Here is a 22823-nt window from a genome sequence, read left to right as displayed (position 1 = left end):
CTTAGGGGAGCCAGGAACTAGTCTTCAGTCCTTGGCAGGGACGAGCCCCATGTCCAGCAGACTTCAGCAGAGGCATTTCTGCTCTCTCCCATGCTCTTAGGGCTTGCTGCTGGAATAATCATTTTCTCGAGAGTCCCCAGAGTCCTTTCATCCTATCAAAAGAGCACCAACTTCTCTCTGTGGCCAGGGCCCGTCTCTACAGAGGCAGTCCCTGTTTGTCCTCCAGGCTATGAGAGAGGGACCTGGGGATACCGCCACCACAAGGCCCAACCTCTACCACCACCCTCACCATCATCATCATCACTATTATTGCTTTATCTTATCTAATCCTTAAACAAACCTTGGAAACGGGGATTATTAGCTCCACATAATGTTTAAGAATAGGAAACTCAGAAAAGTAAAGTGCCCAAGGTCATCCAGGTGGGATTCTGGCTAGGGTTCCCCAACTTCATTACCCCGCACTGTCTTCTAGTAGGGTCCTTCTCTCCCAGGCTATCTGCCAGGTCCCAAGTGCAGGAGCTGAACTTCCCAGTCCCGCCAGGGCTGGGGCTGGGGCAGCTGCTTAGAGCTTCCTCGTCCGGGCCTAGTCATGTGACGTTGGGGAAAGGAAGATAATATTCCCGTCTATGACACTGGCCTATATTTATCCCTGCACCCAGGCAGTTAGGAAACTGTTGCGCATTCCTGGGAATTTATGAGTGAAGTAAACATTTAAATGTTTCTATAAGGTTTATTTAAGGAGAACAAAATGTGACCTGATGGCTTATTATAGGGTGAGCTTGTGGGGAGATGGCCCAGCCCCCAGGGCTTGGCTGACTCCAGGGAAGGGAAATGGACTTCTGGGGAGGGCCCATGGGAAGGTAAGGGGGTGTCCCTGCTATCTCTTTTCCAGCTGTGTGTTCAAACTTGCACTGGCTGGAGGGCTTCCCAGAGGAAGGGGTTTGTGAGGGAGGGGGCAGCTTGGAAGAATAACAGAGGAGTGTCAGAATGTCCTGCACATACCAGGAACCAGGGGAGGTGAGACCAAAGATCAGGGGAAACAACTGTAAGAGTAGCATGGTGGAGTGGGAAGGCCAACAGGCCTGGTGTGTAGCCCTTCCTTCCCACTATTTACCAGCTGTACAGCCTTGGACAATCCACTTTTTCATTAGTAAAGTGGGGATTGAATGGGGAAAAAGGGGAGAGAAAAGAAATATATCCACCGCCTATTCTATTCTCAGGGCCTTCACTTTCCTCTTCATGATTCATTGACATCAAGAGGCATTATCATACCCAATTTGTAGATGGATATTCTGAGGTTCATTTGCAGAATTGCTGGAGAGGATGAAGTGAGGAAACACACCAGAAGTGCCCGGGACAGGGCCCCACACATAGTAGGTCTAAGAGAGTGTCACTGCCCTCTATCCACATTTGTTCCTTTGCTTCTTGTATCTGTAACCCACAAAGGGCAGCTCTACTTGATCTGAGGAGCAGATGGTAAGAGAGGAAGTGAAGCCAGGTGAAGGTGGCCTTGGAGGTGGGCTTCTCTGAGATTCACTGATTACAAGACTGCTAGAGCTTGTGTGGTCAGATGCCCAGGGAAGATGCTTTGTGGCTTCATGACCAGAAGGGCAAGGTCCTCCTAATTTAACTCCAAATGGTTGATCAGACTCAAAACTAAGAAAAACAATCTCTTCAAAACCGAACTCCAAAGTAATTAATTCAGCCCCAAAGGTAACAATAACAGAATGTAACGTCTGACACTTTATGAGCATTTACTAAGTCCCAGTTGCTCTTCTGTGAGCTTTTCATCTGGAGCTGTAGATTTAGCAAATGAAAATACAGTTATGTCCATGCAATATTTGGGACACACACACTAAAAAATTATTTGTTGTTAATTTGAAGTCCAAATATAACTGGACATCCTATATTTTAACTAACAATCTTATTTCTCTATCAACCCATTTAATTATTGTAACTCCCCTGTGAGATAGCTTTTTTTACAGATGAGGTAACCAAGGCACAGAGAGGTGAGGTAACTTGCCCAAGGTCACAGAGCTGGTAAGTGAGAAGCTGTATCATGCACGAATTACTGTGGCTCCCAAGCCCAAGGCCCTTGAAGTCTTAAAGCCAGTTACATCACTGGCAGACTCTGTGTTTGAACACGCTGCATCGCAAGCTTGCTTGAGGCCCTGTCTTCTGTTTGGCAGCTCAGGGTGGGAGCAGGGGGTATTTACACTCATCACACACACTAAAATCTGGCAGAATTCACTTCAGAGGGCCCCTGGAATCTCCCACACTCTGCTGGATTCCTGTTTCCCTAGTGCCTGCTCAACTGAAACAGCCCACAGAAGACTGAATGTTCCCCACAAAACAGTTTTGCCCCGAGCCTGTTCAACCATTCTGTGTACTGGTTAAGGAAAGAACACTTTGATTTTATTACTGTATATTTTGCACACATTGGAAGGAGAGAGTAAGGAGCATTCCAGGACATTCCATCAGGGGATTGGAGGATGTCTCCCTGATTGCTTTATGACTCCTAGTTTTTAAGCAGCTTTGAATTGTGTGTGTTTGTGGTTACATGCTTGGCACCTGCCACCGTGACTTGTCTCTGCCCTTCTGTGTGAGCACCTCTGCCCTTCTCTGAGTGAAGGTGCCTACAGCCACATACATGACAGTCACCTCAGGAGAGCTTGGCTGAAAGTGGCCTTTAGCCAGGAGGCAGAGAAAACTTCCACCAGAAAGCAGCTCCTCCAGTGTGTTGCAGACCATTTATGTCACAGTCAACACTAAGGGCACCAGGCCCTGGGCGCTACCTGGGGTGGGTATGGGGGTTACTTTCTTCACTCCCCATCCCACTGTGCTAACTGGGAAGCATTTCAGAGGCCTGGCTCTTTCACTTTTCTCTTCCCAGGCCCTAGCATAGACCACAGCACATAATAAGCATTCGGTAAGTTTGCTGGATGAATGGAGAGAAAAAAGTAATAATGTGTGAATGTGTACACAATGACCCCTCTTAGACTCTAAGACTTTTGAAAACTGAATCAATCATAAAAAGAAAGGTTAGACAATCTGTACAATAAGTAGATGGATGGAGCTGGAAGAGTAAGTTGAGGAGGGAGGGAGAGGAAGAGGGGCTTCAGGTAGGGAGGGTAAGCAAGTGAAAAGTCAAAGGGCAGAGCTAAGGGAGGATGGAAGTTAAGCATTCCATGTCCTTTGAGAGGTGAGAGTGAAGAATGGAGTTCTTCTTGTATTACTTTTTTTGTCTGCTGAATAATTCTTTAAAGAAATCTTTCTCAGACCCTAGACCACATGCATCACAGATTCATTAGGTTTCAGGTCAAACAGTTTAACTTCAGAGTCAAACCGTGGATGGTTAGGAGAAGCATGCATTTCTCTTTAGCTCCTAGGGATGTTTATATTTATCAAATTATCCCCCCATTTTTATAGCCTCCTGTTTTTATATCTTAGATTTTATTGCTGGTTACTTCAAATTGCTTTGGGAAATAGGTAGCATGTCAAGAAAATGAAATAATTAAAGAAGTGAATTGTATTCTACTTACTTAGCAGCCTGAATATATGAAACTCTTGGAGGAATATATTATAATCCCATCAGCACTCCCACAGATTTTCTTTCAGAATGCAACAAGAAGAAAGTGATGTTTGCCTGCTGGGGATTCATAAAAGCCCACCCCAAGGGATGGCAGAAACCATATGATATAATGAGCATGAAAATGATATGTTAGCCAAAGTGTATTTCTTCCTGTTCACTCAAGGATTTATACAAGATAAAAATTCTCTAAATATGAAAAACATGAATAAGGTAATTTCTAGAGCTCGAACTATCATGGTCAAAATAAACTCCACCCAGGGAAGGAATTTCAAATGTACTGTAAGCACAGTCAGAGTTTCAAATGGAATTCCCGTGGCAGCAGTCTCCCATGAGCCTGTATGGAAAGAAGCCTCATCAAGATGATGTGGGAGTTATGCAAGATGAATAAGTCCTAGAGATCTGTTGTACAGCTTAGTGCCTAGAGTTAACAATACTGTACTGTATACCTAACAGTTTCCTAAGGGGGCCGATCTTATAAGTGTTCTTATCATGACAACAGCAACAATAATAATAGTAGTAAATAAATAAGAAGGCAGGAAGAAACTTTGGGAAGTGATGGATAGGTTTATGGCATAAATTATGATGAAGGGTTCACAAGTGGATACTTAGCTCTAAACTCATCAAGTTGAATACACGAAATATGATAGCTTTTCATATGTCAATCATACCTTAATAAAGTGGTTTTAAAAAAGGTGTCATGAGTAGGGGAGGCTTTAAGCATAAACCTCCTGTGCTCCAGAAAACCAAGACAGGTTAAGAATCGTGCACCACAGGGGCAGTAACTTGGATGCCTTCAGGGCCACGCAGGGAGCACAACTGATTGAAGCAAGCCAGTAGAAGCAGACCAACGGCTACTCTCAGAAATGTAGACCCAAGATTGCTTGATCTCTTGGTTTTTCAGGAAAAGCAGGAAATCCAGACCTTTATGATATTCTTTCAATTATAAAATGTTGGCAACTAATATAAAAACTTATAAATACTCTCACAGGGGATGGCCCTCCAGGTCTCTGATTTGTACCTCAGAGAATTTGTAACGCAGAGAATAGGCTAATTCCCTAATTGAGATCCAAGAAACCACATCAATAAGAAACCCTTATAGTGACATGAAGAGAAGCCTCTGGAAAAACTTCAGCCCTTTTTCTGCTCACTAGAGAATCCACACAGTAGAAAACTTCCCCATTCCTCCCTCTTTACCAGTTTTTCCCAGTAAAGAGGCACCTGCCCCTGTCCCTGCCTGCCCCAGCTCCAGCCCATGACCTGCCATTTTGACACTCTGATTCCCCTTTTTGACCTCAGCAGCTCTTCTGGATACTGTTCCACTGTGTGTCATCAAGACCCACATCATGACCCAAGATCCTCCTGCTTCCCTCCCGGCCCCTTGGAAGGCCCCAGCCTCTCTGCTGCTTGTTGGCCTCCTACCAGGGGACAAAAGGTGGGGAGAACTGAGTAGAGCATTGTTAATTTTAATGATAATTGTGATTAATGGGTATTTGTAGATCATATGAGACTTATCAAAGTGCATACACACTCATCATTTCATTTTATTCACACAAACTTCTTCTAAGACAGAGCAGGCCTTTGAGCATTTTATAGTTATGGGGACTAAGAGACAGGGTAACAAAAGGACAAAGCAAGTGACCATCAAGAATGACCATCACTAGCCCAACAAGTTTATACTATCAATCAAAGGAGCTGTTGCTTTTTTGGGAAACTTCTTGAGCATCTCTTACAAGAGGAGTCCTTGACAGAAGGATTGATATCTACATTCTTGGAGGGACTGGAGCTCTGGAGTTATGATGATAGATTGGCTGGTTCTTTTTCCAGCCATAAGCATCATGCTGACTCCCTATCACTCTACCTTGGCCAACTGTGGGTGTCCAAATGGAGAGTAACATAGCTCCAATTGATTGGAAGCATCTCAAAATTCCTAGGAGGATGATGGATGCTGTAATAACTGGACATTTTCCATCATCTCAACCAATGTGCACCATAATGATCTATGAATGGATCTCCTGTCAATATTTCTATGTTCTCTCAAAGTATTCCCAAACCTGACCTTCAGTGTTCCCCATCTCCAAAACCACAAAGATTAAACTCACTGGAGTAACACCCAATGTCCATCAGAAGCTGGCTCAACCTTTTATTCTACTTCCATTATTTGCCTCTAAATTAGCTTCCTGGACCCAAGTCCAACATGTGTGTGTTTGTATGTGTTGTAGGCTTCCCCCTACCAAAAGCAATTATGGTCCAAGCAAGGTGTCCAAGAACTCAACTCAATTCTAACACTATCTACCCGGAGATAGAATCAGATCCACAGGTGAAGGGTTCTGTCCTATTGCCCCCACTTCGGACACCAATCGCAAGTCCAGGTTGTCACCTGTGCTTCTGATGGACTGGCTAGAAATTAGAGGTTCCCATGATCTCCTCCTCAGGTTTAATAGTTCGCTAGAGTGACTCAAAGAACTCAGGAAAACCCATTTATTCACTAGATTAATGTTTTATTACAAAGGATATCAAAGGATATGAATCAACAGTCAGATGAAGAGATACATAAGGTGAGGTCTTGAATAAAGGAGCTTAGCCCTTGTGGAGCTTGGGATGCAGCACAGGGGCATGTGGAAGTGCATTGGTTCCCCAAAGTGGAAGCTCTCTGAAACCCCTCCTTCTGGGTTTTTATAGAGGCTTCATTATGTAGGTATGATTAATTAATTGGCCACTGGTGATTGATTCAACCTCTAGTTCCTCTCCCCTCCTGGAAAATCAGGGCGGGGGGGGGGGGGGACTGAAAGTTCCAACCCTCTATTCATGGCTATTTCCCATGGCAACCAGCTTCCATACTTAGGTGCTTTGCAAAAGTCACCTTCATTAGCATAAGCTCAGTTGTGATGGAAAGGTTTGTTATAGATAATGAGCAACCCATTTCACCTTTATGGCTCTGAAGGGATTTTAGGAACTAAGAACAAGAACCAAGTATTATAACAAAAGATTTTCCCATTGCTCTTATCGCTCAGGAAGTTCCAAGGGTCTTGGGAGCCATGAGCTAGGAACTGTGGATGAAGACCAAATGTCTATGAAAAATATATATATTTGGTCATTCAGATGACCAAATATATATATTTTCTTATAAACCACAATACTGCAGCCCCCATCCCTGAACTTTCCTATCTTACATACCCCAGAGTCCATGCTCCAATTACTCTGATAAATCTCTAATGCCCAGTTATGCCTTTTACTAATGCTGTCCCCTTTGCCCAAAACCTCTCCTCTAATATCTTTGTCTTACAAGTTCCCATTCATCCCTCAAGACCCAGCTGAAATGTCTTCTCTGGAGAGTCTTCTCCAACTCCCCTGAGGAGGTTTTTTTCCTTTCCTTTGAGCTTTCACAGAATGTGGTCCATTTCTTATCAGCTTAAATTTATTTTAAGTATTCATTACTTCTCTATATCCCTTACTTGACTGTGAGGTCTTGAGGGTCTTTGTTTTTCAAGCTGCTCCTGACACAAGATGGATGGATAACTAAAGCGTCTTTGTTGAATGAGAGAGAAAAGTAATCTGACAGTAACTATTTATTGAAAACACCAGTCATGTGCTAGGTGCTTTCTCGATATTATTAATTCTCACATCAACCTTGTGAGTTGAATTTTATGATCATGGGGCCAGAGAGGTTAAATAACTTGTTCAAGGACACACAGCTAGTGGATGATGAGCAGCAATCTGAGCACAGGTCTGTATAATTCTTACAAGAGGCAATGCTGCTTCCTACTGTTTCCTATCCAGCCAAAGTCCCTGTCCCAACTTCCTTTCCATGTGTCCAGGGATTCTGAGTGCTTCCTCCTCCTCCAATCCCTATACCTCCCTCCAGCTGAAGAGGTCCTGGAACACAGGGATCTGGCATTCCCTGGTGGGACTCAGAGACACTTCGCCAGCTTACCTGGCCTTATGTTTGAGGCCAAGTGAGGGAGGAGACACAAATGAAAACAGGAAGACCTGGTTTCAATAAAAATTGTGGGATTTAAGAAGCCTAGAGAGCATCGTATGGAACCCACTTAACAACAAGTAACAATATGAAAAGGAGAGAGGGCCCCTCCCCACCTTGCAAGGAGTCAACAACTACACACGAAGTTGCTCAAGAACACAGCTCAGCCCTGGATCTGTGAGGAGCCCCCAGGCAACGGCTTCAGCAGGGCCAGTAGAAGTGAGAACACTTATTGCCCAGAGGCTCCAGAAAGACACAGCCCCCAGAGAAAGTGGCACTGGGGACCCACTACTCTGAAGCTCCAGGACGCCACTCCAACAGTGGGAGCTGGTGTCACATGCCTGAGAGTGCTGGGAGACAGGCCCTCGCAGGGATGGTAGGTTGTTCACAGAAAGCCCTGACAACACCACCAGTAAGGAGGGGCAGGGAAGAAGAGAAGGAAAATGATGCGGCGACATATGAGAGAACTCCTAGAGAGACTCCCAGACATACCTGGGAACAATTCTTAGATGGACATACTATAATAGTAGGTGGCAAAAGAACTGGAAAGACTATGTATTACTGTTACCTAGTCCTATATTTTAAATTAAAAAAAAAAGATTTTATTTATTTATTTGACAGAGGGAATGAGAGAGAGCATAAGCAGAGGGAGCAGCAGAGAGAGGGAAAGGGAGAAGCAGGCTCCTTGCTGAGCAGGGAGTTTGATGCGGGGCTCCATTCTAGGACCCTGGAATCATGACCTGTGTCAAAGGCAGACCTTACCCAACTGAGCCACTCAGGCACCCCTCCTACTCCTATTTTTATCCCCAGTACACTGAGTTGTGGGGAAATGCAGGCTGATATGCATCTTTATGGACCTTATTGTATATCCTATATTGCTTTCATTTTGTTCAATCAATATTTATTACAGTCCAGATATGGATTTACCATTCACACGGCCATCACAGTATAATAGTACACTGATTTCACTACAACCTCATTAACCTAGAATGGAATGACTCTTTCATGTTTGCTGTTATTAGTTTTGTTTTGTTTAGTGGTTTGGAAATACCTCAAAAATCTAAGGACTGGCTAATAACTTTTGTTCTAATTTCAGAAATGTGTATTTATTCAGATAAACATTTTTCAAGGTTACACAACTAAACTACATATTCTGTGACCCATTGAACACATCACCTTTATCGAAATGTCACGATTACCCAAATGTGGGATCTCACTGTATACCTACCCAATGTGTGGGTGCCACCACCTGTTCTCCTGGTCTTCCTCCTTCCCCAACCTGGCTGGCTGTGCCTAAGACCTCTGCACCATTCTATTTCTAGATTGTTAGTGAGGACTAACCAGGGATGGCTTAGAGGTTCCTGAATGTTAATTCATGAAAAGTAGACCATGTTAAGCTCTGTGAATTTCTGCTGGGGAATGAAAGAGAAACTGCCTGCTTGCTTTTCTTTTCCTTTCTTTCTTTCTTTTTTTCTTTCTTTCTTTCTTTCTTTCTTTCTTTCTTTCTTTCTTCTTTCTTTTCTCATTCTTTTTCTTTCTCTTCTTTTCTTTCTTTCTCTTCTTTTCTTTCTTTCTTTCTTTCTTTCTTTCTTTCTTTCTTTCTTTCTTTCTTTCTTTCTTTCTTCTTTCCTTTTTTCCCCCTGAATAATCCAAATAAACTGTATTCAACCCTTATCAAGATGGTTCCGAGTGTCATAATACTGGAGTAAATGCTCCAGCTCTAGTTCCTGGAAGCTTCCACCATCCTAAGCCTAACTCTATCTGTGTTTTGTTCTGAACCACCAGGGCCCTCACACTGCAGGAATATCCTGCAGTCCACCTGCCATCATCTTGACTGGGGATGCCAGTTCACCGGAAGGAGAAACTGACAAAAACCTGGTCAACAGGTACATCTCATGTGCCTAATCTTTGTGCTATCAAGAACATTATTTCCTAGCATGTGAGGATTAGATAGCTATATATACTTTTTATAAATCTTCTTTCTTGATAATTTTATTGATGAAATAGAATCAAGCAGTTTTTCCAAATGAGAGCAGGAGTTTGGGATTTGTCCATTATCTTTCCCCTCAAAATTATTTTTCTTTTCCTGGATTTGGTTCTTTGTACTTTGCTAGCCTTTAAGCACAAATTATAGCAGGGTAGTTTCCCATAATAACTGCCCAGATATTTGCAAAAGGAGATAAGAGCCTTTGACTGGAGAATCCTGCCCCTGGTCAAAGTGGGTTCTGTAGGGAAGAGGACTGCTTAGGAAGGACACTGGCTCACGTACACAGGGATGTCACTGCCTCAGTTTGACACAGCACTAGCATATGCATTGGTCTAGTTGGAGTAAGACTAAGTATAATTTTCAAAAATGTGCAAAGATCATTCTCATACAAAAATATAGTGAGCATGTGTCAAAGATTTATTTAACTCATTGACGAGGAAACCATCATGATGACAAAGGCAGTTCAAAACAGAATACAAAAAATGGAAATACATATATAACCAGTGGGGAGGAAAAGAATGCTAGAATAAGATTACTAAGTTTAACATAAAATAGGTTAATGTTCCACAAGACAATGAAATCTTGTTTTTTATCTTTCTTCCCCAACAGAAATCATCTACATCTCTACCAGACAATTTTTCATATTTTATGAGTTTTCTACGGTTAGATGTTCACTCAGAGTCCGAGCCCTAATGAAAAGTAAATAGCCAAAGGTACATTTCCTTAGGGCAGTTTTTTGAAAACTTTAGCAAGCATCAGAATTACCTGGGGGGACATGTTCAATCACAGATGGCTGGGCCCTACCTCCCAGAGTTTTTGATCCATTTGGTCTGGGTGGAACCTGAGAATTTGCATTTCTAACAAGTTTTCAAGCTTAGATAAGCTTATAAGACGATGTTCTAGGATGACTTTGAAAGAATATACAGGTATCTGTTTGCCTATTTACAAGCTGTGGACAAATTTTCTTAACAAGATGACTCTGTTCTGTCTTTCAGAGCTCACAGTCCCCACAGGAGGCTTTCTCACCGACACTTGAAGGTTTCTACTGCTTCACTGACTTCTGTGGGTAAGGGGCTAGTCCAATTATCTTATTTCTGCAACCAGAGATAGGGGTCCAGCTGAAGGTATATTTGAGCAGGAAGACTGAGATCTGGCAGCTCAGCCCCTTCCCCTCTCCTAATTCTCAGGCAGGTCTATACCTATGAGCGTAAGAAGGCAAAGTCAGTCTGCCCCTCTGTGTTTGAGCCCAGAAGAAGTATGATATCTAATTTTAATTTATTTTGGTAAAAAGACAAGGCCAGGGGGTGAAGAGAAAGATGAGGAAGTTAAAGAGATAGAACAGCAGGGCAAGGCTCAATTCTGGGGCACAGGAGGCAGAGCCCTCTATCTCCTGCTAGAAAGGTCCACATCCAGGTAGGTATGCGTTTGAATGCAAGCATCGCTGCCCCAATCACCAGCTCATTCTCCATATGGTTTCTCAGGGTCTGTTCTGGACCACTGGAACACAAATATGATATAGACTTGGTCTCTGCCTTCATGTTGCTCATAGTCTATGAAGAGACTGAAAAGTGAACAGATATAATCAGGACACTGTATGATAAGGCCCTTTAAAGAAGTGTTAGGGAAACTGAGGCAAGAAGGGGACCAATTCTGTCTGGGGAGAGGGAAGGCTGGATAGGTATTCCAGAAAAGAGAGTATTTGAGTTGTGCCTTAGGGAGTTCAACAGACAGACAAAAGGAAGAAAAAGCGTTCTGGGTGGAAGAAACAACACGGTGAGGGAGCAGGAACCATAACAGAGCAACTGAATGCTCTGCTGTCTCTGCTGTGTGTAATAGTCAGGACTCTTTCAAATGACAGAAACCTAACTCAAACTACCTTATGCTAAAAATACATACATACATAAAAATTAATAAAAGCCAGAGCATGTCGTTTCAAGGAGTGCTGGATCCAGGGGCTCAAACTGGGTCATTAGCAATTGGCTCATCCCATCTCTCAAATTTCCTTTCATGTGTTAGCTTTCTTTTTGGCAAATGGCTACCAGGAACTCCCAGCTTATGTCCCATCAGTCGAAAGAGAGTGCTTCTTCCTGTGTACTCAAACACAGTTCCCAGACTTGCCTCTCTTTGGCCTCCCATGGTGATCCCTGAGTCAATCACTGTGGCCAGGGGATTGAACTCTGACTGGCCATGGCTCGGGTGAGGTGGGGGGATAGGATTTAGCTCCTTCCTAACTAACGTAATTGAGACTCAGAGGGGTTTTACCCAATGCACACTGGGGAGCTACGACCAGTAGAAGAAGGGGAAGGGGGGTTAAAGAGGCACAATGAGAGTTGTTCACCACCAAGGGGGAGGGGAAGGGCCTTAGGAGAAGTACATGGGATGAACAAAGGTTCTGGGCCCAGTTTGGCATTTGCACATGACTAGGGACCATAAGGAATCCTGATGATGTGAGGCAGGAGAAGTGCAAGGTCAGATATGGCTCTTAGGAAGGTCACTCTGATAGGCAGTGGAAGATGGTAGGAAGGGGATAGCGTGAAGGTAGAGGACCTCTGAAGTAGCTGTTGTAATTGTGCAGGTAAGATCTAAGGAACAAGAATGAAGAGTAGGCACAAGTTCCAGAGATATTTCTGAGGTCAACGATGATCAGGATTTGATGACCAGTTGGTGGGATGTGAAGAGACTGAGGAAGGAGTGTGGAGTGACTCCCATGTTTCTGAGCAGCTAGGGAAAGTGGTGTCATTCACCCAGAGAAGCACTGCTGGAGAAGAGGCAGTTTTGGAGAAGGGTGGGGGTAGGTAGTGTGAGTAGAGGAAAGAAGGGAGGAAAGGTGGCCATGATCTTTGGAGTGTTCTTTATCCACACATCTTAAGCTCACTAGCTTATTGAACACATAGAGACCTGAAAGAAGAACACACTAGGGAAAGATAGCATGGAGGTAGAGTTCCTGATGGCCTTCCCTAATGGCAGAGTTTAGGACAGTACTGGGAAACTAGGTGGCTTTGTGACCATTTGTTACAGAGAACCTGCCATAGCTATAGGCTACAAACCTGCTGAGGCAGCCCTATCTGTCTCCCTGGCCTGGCACTGGGCTGAAGTTTGGCTGGCTGAGTCCACTCTGGACAGCTTCCCTGGGCTAAGGTGTGGGGGGTCAAGGATTCTGTGGTTCTTGCCCAGAGTTCACCCTCCCACTGCAGATCCTGCAGGGCACGTTATTGACCTGGTCAATGACCAGCTGCCAGATATCAGCATCTCAGAAGAAGACAAGAAGAAAAACCTGGCGCTGCTGGAAGAAGCCAAGTCGGTGAGTGAACGATTCCTGACCCGCCGTGGGAGGAAGTCCAGGAGCGGCCCCGGAGACTCCCCGTCAGGTAGGATGTACAGGTGGCTGCCCTGAGCCCCTCTGAGGTGGGGTAGGGGATGGGGGCTGCCAGGACCCAGTTGTAATGGGAGCCCTGCTTCTAAGGGATGGCCTTTGACTTGCCTAACCCCAGGCCTCTAGGCGCCAGGTGGACTGATTCTTGTGGAGAGGATCTTGTGAAGAGAGGGCATCTTACCCTATTTCAGAAGCTCTAAACTACAGATCCAACTCTAGCCCAGACAACTTTGCTTTTCATTTTTTGGGCCTATTGTGTCTTTTTGTTTCACCAAGAAATGTCAGCCCTTATGATACCCATGAATTTAACATGGGTTTCCCCTCCCTAAATCCTACATAGAAGTCCCTGTGTGATGCCCATGTGCACAGGTTCCTAGACCACCCTACATGGGTGGAGTCCTCCTGTGGTAGGAGCCTTATATGGCAGGCCAGAATCAGCTCCTGACCTGACGAAGCAGTCCCAGTTCCCATGGGTTAGAAATACCTGAAAGGATATCTTTGTTAGGCTGAAGTCATAAACCTTCATGAATGCTGGCCAGTTTGTGTCTGTCTCCACAGCTGTTTCCCCAAACCTCAGCCCCGGAGCTTCTCCGACATCCTCTCAAAGCAACTCGCTTACTGTCTCCACGCCACCTGGTGAGGTCTAGTGCCCCCAGCATTTCCTGTCCTGGCTTCTCCCTTTGGATGGCAACTGAGTCCGATCCCTGGCCTGACAAGGATGCATCCCATCTTGCAGGCTTTCTAGTCAGGACCCCTGTTTGGCCTCCTCTCCAGAGGACTCCCAGCTAGGCCTGATGGGGCACCTCTGAGGAGGTGGATGTACTTTCTGTTGGGGTTTTGAGCTAGTGTGGGGAGACAGGCCTAGCCCAGGATGAGTCTAGGTAGGTGAGGACGGAGGCAAGGTTGTGGGAAGGGGCTACAATGAGTGCTTTCTCTGCTAAGAGAGGACTCATGGAGAGGCCACCCCAGAGCTTATTTAGAAAGGCCTCTATTTGAGAGACTCTTTTCTTTTTGGTTTCTTCCCTTTCATTAGACTGTGTACAGGGCCACACCTTCAAACCAGCTCGGAAAGAGGCATGGTGCCAGGGAGAACAGCCTGCCCTCGTCAGAGCTGTGGGGCAAGCTCAGGCTTGCCAGGAGCCTGGGTTCAATTCTCAGTGCTGATACTTCTTGGATGTGTGACCTTGATTTCCCTCTGCCTTGGTTTCCTCATGTGGTTTCTGTGCTGATTAAATGTGGGCTTACCATAGAACCTGACATGTGGAAAGTACTCCACAAGTCAGGTATTACTGGCAACCAGACCTAAGGGAAACAAGGAAGGGCATTCTGGGGAGGTAGATGTGTTTTTGCTAAAGGGACAGCTGATGGTCTGGGGTGCTGGACATCACCCACCAGTGTCTGGACCATTCCAGGTTTGGATGCATGCAGTGGCCCACAGTCCCCTTTGCCTGGAGCACCACCACAGGTAATAAGGGTCCTGATTGGGGTTTCTATGCCAACTAGTCTCTCTTCTTACCCCTTCATGATCCATTGAGATGATGGTGCTGGGAGGGGAAAGCATCTATACCACTTTGAGGGTATTTCAAGAGGAGATATGGTCTCTTCACATTGCTGTCTGACTTGTGTTCACTTTCTCCAGCAGAAGGGGGATGAGGCCGAACTCTCTTCACCTCATCTTGGCGAGCCTGTGAGTGTGAGCTCTGCTCATCTGGATGATTTGGGTGTGGGAGACACATTCCAAAAGTCTAGGCCAGCCCTGGGCAGCCTTCAAGTGGGTGTACATGAGTAGAGGGTCAAGGCTGGGGAAGCTAAAAGTTCCTCTGTTCTATCACGACTGGAAGTCTAAAGTGGAGGGGGTAAGGAGGCAGGATTCAGTGGGAATCACCTTCACTATAACCCTATAACCCTGTACCTTCACTCAGGCCATTGGCCATAGACCAGGGGGACCGCTGGAGCCAGCAACAGTCAGGCAAGACTGCTGCTTTTGTCTTCTAGTAAAAATTACAGTAAAGTTCCAGTTCCTCATTGGGATTCTTCTTGGGGGTAGCCTGGAAAATCTCATCTTTGCTGATGAGCCCTAGAAGGGCCCCACCCTGCTCAGAGCAAAGTGTTCAAGGTGATGTCCAGGGCAGCATGAAATACAATCTCATCTAGAACAGGGGCTAAGATAGAGTCCTCTGGGAGAATTCCACCACTCACACAAGATAGCTATACAAATGCTCCTCACAAAGCAGGTTTCCCTTGGGAAGTGAAATAAGAGTGCAGAATCTTAGAACTTTTGAGTAGTAAGATATCACCTTTGCAAAAACCACCTGATCCAAAGATCCTTAACCTCTTTTGGATCATGTAATTCTTGAGAAATTGTTGAAAGCTATGGATTCTCTTCCCAGAAAAATACATACAACATGCACACATAAACACACATTTACATTTGTAATAATTTCAGAGAATTATAAATCTGATGAGAAATTTGAGTCCCTAAGAGTTAAGTGCCTTGCCAGGAAGAGTCAAGACCAGAAACTGGGGCAACTGAGTCAAGGGCAAAATTTGTGACTGCCCCCAAGCTGTCCTCTATTCCACTGTCCTCCACAGCTCCTAGCCCTTGGGAAGTTCTTGGAAGATTGTGAATGACAGGTCCTCTTGTCCTGTCTGTTTTATAGACCTCAGACTTGTCTGTGGATTCCCCTTTACTGGTTCGGACTTGACTGAGAAGCCCTTCTCCTCCACTCAGTGCACACACATACACACAGGCACCTTAGCAGGGTCTGTGGGAACAGAGGCCCACAGTGGAAGTGGCCCTACCTCTTTCCTCTCCAACCTGCCTCCAGAGTCCCAGCTCTACCTTGTCTCTTTCAGAATGTCTCCAAAGGGCTAGCTGACCGGAAGCAGAATGACCAGAGGAAAGTGTCTCAGGGCAGGCTGACTCCTCGTTCTCCCACAACTGAGAAGTCCAAAGAGACTGCAATTGAACAAAAGGAAAACTGCGATCCCCTCCAGTGCCCTGAGGCCACGCCCAAAGGCCCAGCTTCTGGCGTAGGCAGTGGTGGGAAAATGGCCCTAAATAGCCCTCAGCCTGGCCCTGCTGAAAATGAGCTGGGAAAGGCACTTCTGAAGACAGCTAGGGAAGGCAACCCTCTGCCCAGAGGTCCAGCCCAGGGCTCTGGAGGGGTGTCTCCCCTGGGTCCTCAGGGAAAAGGTACAGCTGGAGAGCCAACAGGGTCAAAATTTGGCTCCAAAGCTGAGCTGCGGCCCCCTGCTTCCCGGCCGCCCCTACAGCGGGGAGTCTCCTGGGACAGTGGTCCTGAAGAACCCGGCCCCCGGCTGCAGAAAGTGCTTGCCAAGCTGCCTCTGGCAGAGGAAGAGAAGCGTTTTTCAGGCAAAGCTGGCAGCAAGTTGGCCAAGGCACCCGGACTCAAAGACTTTCAGATACAGGTGCAGCCAGTACGGATGCAAAAACTGTCTAAGCTCCGTGAGGTAGGTTCCTGGGGGCCAGCTGGGTAGGGTGTGCACTCCAGGTCCCCCCTGGGCTGAAAACCTCTGGGCTGAGCTGCTAGGCAGGGCAGCTGTGGCCTGGACTTGGGTCTTGTGGGTCCCTAAACTTCCCCACCCTGATAAATCAGGCCCACTGTGCAGCATCTTCTTCATAAGTATGTTTCAGGTGCTTTTACCTCACTTACTAGGGTGAGGTCAGTGTGGGATATAGTTGCCACACAAAGCCATACTTTAAAGGTAAGGCATGTGTATGGAGGGGCACATGGGCCCTCAGTACTGGGCTGTGTTTTCCCCTCCAGCCAGAGCTGGCAGTTCATAAACAGGAAGCCCTTGATAGAGTGCTTTGTCATGCCGAGGATGGAATAGCTTTTCCCTTTGTCAGGCTCCAGAACTTTCCTTCCTGATGCCTGCTAACAAAGGGCCTCAAATCCATCCTCAAGTATAATGATGGCCATGAGGGGCTGCTCCCGTGGTGAATTTCTTCCAGTGTCTGTGATGTTCCCGACTTTCATTGGCCACCAAACCAGGCACAGTAGTCTCTCATGGGGCTGCCACCCTATGCAGGGGGTGATTGGGAGTATCCAGTGATGTAGGGGACAGAGATAGTGTGTGAGGGTAAGAAGAGATTAACAGGACAAGGAATCGTTATCCAGTCCCATTTCCCCAGAGGGCCAACCCAGGCCACAGGCCAAGGCAACCAGGACTCTGGGGTGGGAGCTGGCACCCTCATGGCTAGAACTGGACAAGGCTCCCCTGGCTCCCCTACGGAATGTGGAAAAGAGGTACCTGATAGCAGTCAAGCACAAGTGAGGAGGTTTCTGTGCTAGCAGGGACACATTGCAATGTGTCCTATTCAGAAACCTTCGTTCCTATTCAGAAACTTTCCACGATGCTCTGAATTGGAGGCTCCGGGGAGCTGCTAAGGAAACAGGTAAAAGGCCCTGGCCAGTTACTTCCATTTGGGCCATGAGCACCCTCTGCTGGCCCCTTCCTTTCCTTCTTTACCCGGGGGCAAACCACTGAAGTGGCCCCTGCTACATGGGAGACTGAAAATCCCCTCATAAGCACAAGTCACAAGGGGCCAGGAGATCTGTCAGACGTTGGAAGTGCTGGTCTGGTGCTGATTGACTTGTGGTCAGCATCCCCATCTCTCCTGGGCTTGGACTGCTAAGGCCCCAGGCAGTATAGTGGGGCAGCAATTCTCAGGCTTCATTTGTCTGGACAGTTTTACAACTCAAGGGGTGCCATAACTGGCCACTGAGGAACTGGGGGTAGGAGAGGTCACAACTCCTAGAAGTGGATACTCAACTGCCCTAGCCAGTTATTCTCTAGCCAGCTTAAAGCACAGTCATGAGCTCAACAAAATCATTTCCAGCAGAAGCTCCATACACATCCAGGTGACCATCCTATCTCCGGAGCCCTGGGCTCTGCTTCTGTTTGCTGTGTAGCTCTCAGCCACAGTGTGGCTGGAGCTCATTTGCCCTGAGGCTCACAGGCTTATTTAAAAGGCAGACCATGCCAACGACAATTCTTAACCCAAGAAATATGGTGCTAATGGTGGGGTTTCAGGCACTTTTATGGGCTGGGAGAGGAGCAATCTTCCAGGTGCCCTTCATATGTCACCACGTCATGACTGTCCACCCCCCTTTGAGGCTGCCCCTAATACCTCCCACATAAGGCTGAGTGGTCACAGAGCCATAAACAGAACCAAGAGAAAAGTTCCTCCTGATGTTATCATCTGAAATGTTGTTTTCTTCTTTTCCTAAAAAGGAGCACATCCTGATAAGAAATCAGAACTTAGTGGGGCTCAAGCTTCCAGAACTTAGTGAAGCAGCTGAGCAGGAAAAAGGTAGGTGGCATCAGGGCAGATGTTTTCCTCAGGCCAGTGCTGGATTCATTTTTACCAGATAAAAGAAGGTGAACGTGTAAACACTAGACTTCTGTCAGGGCCTTTGTCCCGGTGGTGAGTGTGGGCCAAACACAGAGGAGGCCCTCAGTAAATATTTGCAGATAAATGAATGAATCAGATTATGTTTCCTGCCCATTCAGAGAACCTCTAAACTTGTCTCTTTCCAACCAGCCCCCTTCTGGACCCTGCCAGCTCTCCCTGACCCTTGTTAGGACCTAGGAAGCCTGGAAGGGTGACCCAGGCCTCAACTTTTAACACTTCCTTTTCCTCTCACACCCAGGAAGTCACTCAAATAGAACAGTTCCTCTTTTCAAGACATCAGAGTCATCTCTTGCTTTCTAATCTGCTGTCACCACAAAGTCCAGACCCCAGCCCTTTCCTCCCCGGTCCTGCAACTCCCCACCCACCCACCCTGCCAAACTCATCTTCAGAAAATAAGACTTTGGATCTCCTGCCTCCCTCCTGCTCCCCATCTCCTGGCTCACCTCTTCTATGGGTCATGCTACCTGTGGTCAGTCAGCACCGAAGCCTTCTGCTTAAGGATCGTTGTATGGGCATGCCCAGGGTGCACCAACTATGTTGGAAGCCCTGATCTGAAATATAGTTAACACCTACCTAGTCAACATTAACAAGATTCCCAGAAGTAAAATTTCCAACAACTTGTAAATTAACCATCTTTGGAGGAAATCTTTGGGAAAAAATATGATATACTTTTCTACTTTTAATTTTTAATGTGCTTATTAAAGCAGCTTCAAAACACCAGGAAAAGATTTATCTTAAAATTTGTCCCACAACCCATAAATTCTGAAAAAAAAGCAATTTTTATTCTTTCCAGTATTTACCTGCATTTATAATTTTTTCACAATTGATTTGTGTAGCTATAACTTCTTGTTTCTACTTTTTAAGCTTATTTCATAACTGACTCCATGTGCTTTGACATGTCCTTTTATTTATCATTTAATGGGTGTACCTTTGCATTGATGCATGGACTGTTGGGTATTTCAGATGTTTACAGTTCTTTTTGCTACGATTAACCACCCTGCTCTAAACAACTCAGTACTCAGTTTTTTTCTTTCTTCCTTCAGGTTATTCCCTTGAACAAATTCTCAGGCTTGAGATTCACTGGGTCAAAGTGTAGAAATATTTGCATTTACCAAATTGCCTCCAGTGTAGACTGCTACCCACAAAGACAGAGGGGTCTGCCTCCTAAGAACTACCAGCACTGGACTTTGCTTTCACTCCTTAAGGGCCAGAATATAGTAAGAATCAGATAAACAATAAATGCCACTTTGTTATTACTTCAACTAATTTGCTAGCAAGCAAGGTCAAATTTAAACATTTTAAATATTTATTTACTCTGTTTTTTCTTAGTGGGTAGATTTGCTTTTCATCTCTTTACCCAGGTGTCCATATGGGCCTTAGGGTTTTTTGTTGGTTTATTTTTTTGTTGGTAATATATGTAAACTCTATAGATATTAACATTTTACTATATTTTTTCTCTTGGAATTGATTTCCAGTTTCATACAATTATGCTTGAAAACGATGCTTGATGTAATTTCAGTCTTCTTAAATTTATTGAGACCTGTTTTGTTCCTAACATATGATCTATCATAGAGAAAGTTCCATGTGCACTTGAGAAGAATATGTATTCTGTTGCTTTGGGTATCATGTTCTGTATATGTCCATTAGGTCTGGTGTGTCTGATGTGTCATGGAAGGCCAATTTTCTCCATAAGTATTTCTTTTAAAGTATTCTGCAACTTTCCTGCATTAGTTAAGATAAAATCTAAGTTGCTATGACATAGAGGCCCCGAAGTATGATAACCTATAGGGTAGAGAAGAATGTCTCAGCCTTGAGTAATGATTCTAAAGCAAGCTGTCAGGTTAGCAGGTGGCTCTGCTCCACATAATTGTTCGGGGACCTTAGCTTCTTCTCTGTATTTCTATACATTTTCCTAGATGCATCTTTATATAAATACATAAGTTTTGCCATGGGATAATATGTTAGAAGTGGAACTGCTTGATCAAAAGGCATTTATATTTAAATACATATACATACTGCCAAATTAACTTATAAAAATTATACTAATTTAAATATCCATTATGTGCCCTCCCTCCCATTTTTTTCTCTCATTTCTAGGTTTTGGGTGCTTAATAGCTCAAGCTTCAACACTTACTAGCCCCATAGCCTTAGGCAAATTTCTTAGTCTCTAGATGGCTCAATCTGCTCTTCTATATAATGGGTATAATAATAGGACTATAGTACCTACTTCATTGTGCTGATACGTTTTTATGTGATACTGGTCTTTATTCCAGCAGAAACCTGGCATACATTTTAATTCCTATAATCAAGGTTGTGGAACTCTATCACATGTGGGATGTTGTCCTGTGTGCTACACAGTATATGTAGAATGGTGTTGGAGATGTGGTGAGCAGCCACATGTGTTTGATTGATATCTGCAGAGTTGGGACTTCCTTTTCCTACATTCTGAACATTCTGAATCAAAGAGCCTCATCGCCTCTCATATCCAGGATGAAAGACTTTGGGAGACCTCCCTGAAAGCTAGAGAAGCTAGCTCTTTTTTGTTTATTTTTTTATTTTAGTATTTTCATTTTTTTTATGTTGTTAGTCACCATATAGTACTTCATTAGTTTTTGATGTAGTGTTCCATGATTCATTATTTGCATATAACACCCAGTGCTCATTGCAATACGTGCCCTTCTTAATACCCATCAAGCCCTAAATACAACAGTGTATATGAGCTCATAGGGAAAACTCGAGTCTCTTATGATGATTGTTAGCTGTTCCTTTGGGAGGTGGGGAAGATCCTTATCAGAACATTCTGGAATCTTAAGAACTTTGGCTCTCCTTCAGTTTCTAAGGATTGGGAGGCTCTTTCCTGCTGCATCTGGTCTTTCCAACAATCCAACAAGTTCTCTTCACGGATCATTTGTAGGATGTTTGGGTCCTTATCATTTGCAGGTCATTTCAAGCCAAAGATGTGAGGCTGACTGTGGGCTAGTTCCCAGGCTGCATGCTGGGAATGCAGAGGTGAAAAAGACTCAGGCTCTGCCATTAAGAAGAGGGTCTTCTATGAGAAACAAACTGGGGGCCTCAGAGGGGAGGGGGGTGGGGGAATGGGATAGACTGGTGATGGGCAGTAAGGAGGGCACGTATTGCATGGTGCACTGGGTGTTATACACAAGTAATGAATCATAGAGCCTTACATCGGAAACCGGGGATGTACTGTATGGTGACTAACATAATATAATAAAAAATCATTATAAATAATAAAAAAAAAAAAGAAGAGGGTCTTGTCTTGGCTGTCATTACTGGTCCCTTTGGCTACCTCAACAACCTCTATCCCATCTCTCAGCACTCCTGACCTCCTTACCCAGCTCAATCCACAGTCCACTCTCAGCCAGAGGGATCTCTGAAATGCGATTCTGGTTTAGCATCTTCAGGGGCCTTCATTCTGCTCTGAAGATGAGCACTAGAGTCCTTAGTAGGATGGACAAGGCCCTGTGTAATTAACCCTGCTCCCCTTTCCCACATCTTTGAGGGCCACTCTTTTCACTCTCAGTATCTTGGCCTTTCTTCAACAACTCATTCCTCCTTCTTCTTGGCTTGGCATAGGCACAGAACCAGGAATGTTCTTCCTCTCATTCTCTTTGCCTAATGAACTCTCATTCAGTCATTAGATTTCTGCTCAAATGTCACTTTTCTAGGGAACACTTTTCCAGTACCTCCAGATCCTTCTGTCTTATAAAATCTACCACAGTATGAAATGTAATGTTTCTCTAATTAATCTCTGTCCCATGAGGTAACCAGCTCCCAGAGGAAAGTGACCTGTTTTGCTCAGCATTATATCCCTAGCTCCAAGCCCATTGCCTGAATCATAGTAAGCACTCAATAAATACTGAATAAATGAATGAGCTCACCTTCACCTTCTCGGAAAGGAAACACAAGGATAGACAAATCACTACAATACATTGTGTTAAGACTTTACAACCCAAAATACCTAGCACAACAGAGGAGGAAGCAGCCAGCTCAGTAGGGGTGAGTGAGTCAGGGCAGGATTCCAGAGGAGCAGCTTTGAGCTATGGAAAAGAAGTATCGTAGGCAGAGGGAACAGCAGAAGCAAAGGCACACAGGCATCTTCTAGTTCTCGGCGTGTTCGAGGAACAGAAGGAATCCCATGTGAACCAAGTATGGGTCATGTGTTCTAGAGAGATGGGCAGTAAGGGTGGGGTATAAGTGGGGAACGGGTAGAGTGAAAGCTTTGAGGGAGAATTAATGAGTTTGAACTTCATTCAGGACCCCTTGGAAAGCCAGAGAAACCTGTAGACAGGGAAGCGTGAGGATCAAAGCTAAGTTTGAGAATAATTCTTTTTGACAGATTATGAAAGCTGGCCTGAAATGGGAGAAGCTGGAGGCAGGGAGACCAGTAAAAGGGTATGGAAACAGCATGGTGACAGGTGTTAAAGCTGTAGA

The 22823-nt window shown here is 45.0% G+C and overlaps 1 protein-coding gene across 11 annotated transcripts in view; it reads left to right on the top strand.

Moving 5' to 3' along the window:
* IRAG1 (inositol 1,4,5-triphosphate receptor associated 1) overlaps positions 1-22823 on the top strand; it is a 129578-nt gene that overhangs the window by 56791 nt on the left and 49964 nt on the right. For 4 of the 11 annotated variants that reach the window (XM_044379493.3, XM_048217417.2, XM_057316814.1 and 1 more), the window contains 8 exons: positions 9354-9454; positions 10551-10621; positions 12750-12923; positions 13487-13564; positions 14341-14393; positions 14568-14615; positions 15785-16402; positions 18191-18269. In XM_044379493.3, coding sequence (XP_044235428.1) covers positions 9354-9454; positions 10551-10621; positions 12750-12923; positions 13487-13564; positions 14341-14393; positions 14568-14615; positions 15785-16402; positions 18191-18269 — 1222 coding nt within the window. Of the gene's footprint in view, positions 1-4888; positions 5025-9353; positions 9455-10550; positions 10622-12749; positions 12924-13486; positions 13565-14340; positions 14394-14567; positions 14616-15784; positions 16403-18190; positions 18270-22823 lie in introns of all 11 variants that reach the window. The other 7 variants (XM_044379495.3, XM_057316819.1, XM_044379492.3 and 4 more) reach the window with 5 other exon arrangements.

This window comes from Ursus arctos, unplaced genomic scaffold (assembly GCF_023065955.2).
Source record: "Ursus arctos isolate Adak ecotype North America unplaced genomic scaffold, UrsArc2.0 scaffold_22, whole genome shotgun sequence".
NCBI classification, from domain to species: domain Eukaryota; kingdom Metazoa; phylum Chordata; class Mammalia; order Carnivora; family Ursidae; genus Ursus; species Ursus arctos.
The sequence above is the reverse complement of the archived record's forward strand: the minus strand, read 5'-3'. Positions and strand labels throughout refer to the sequence as shown.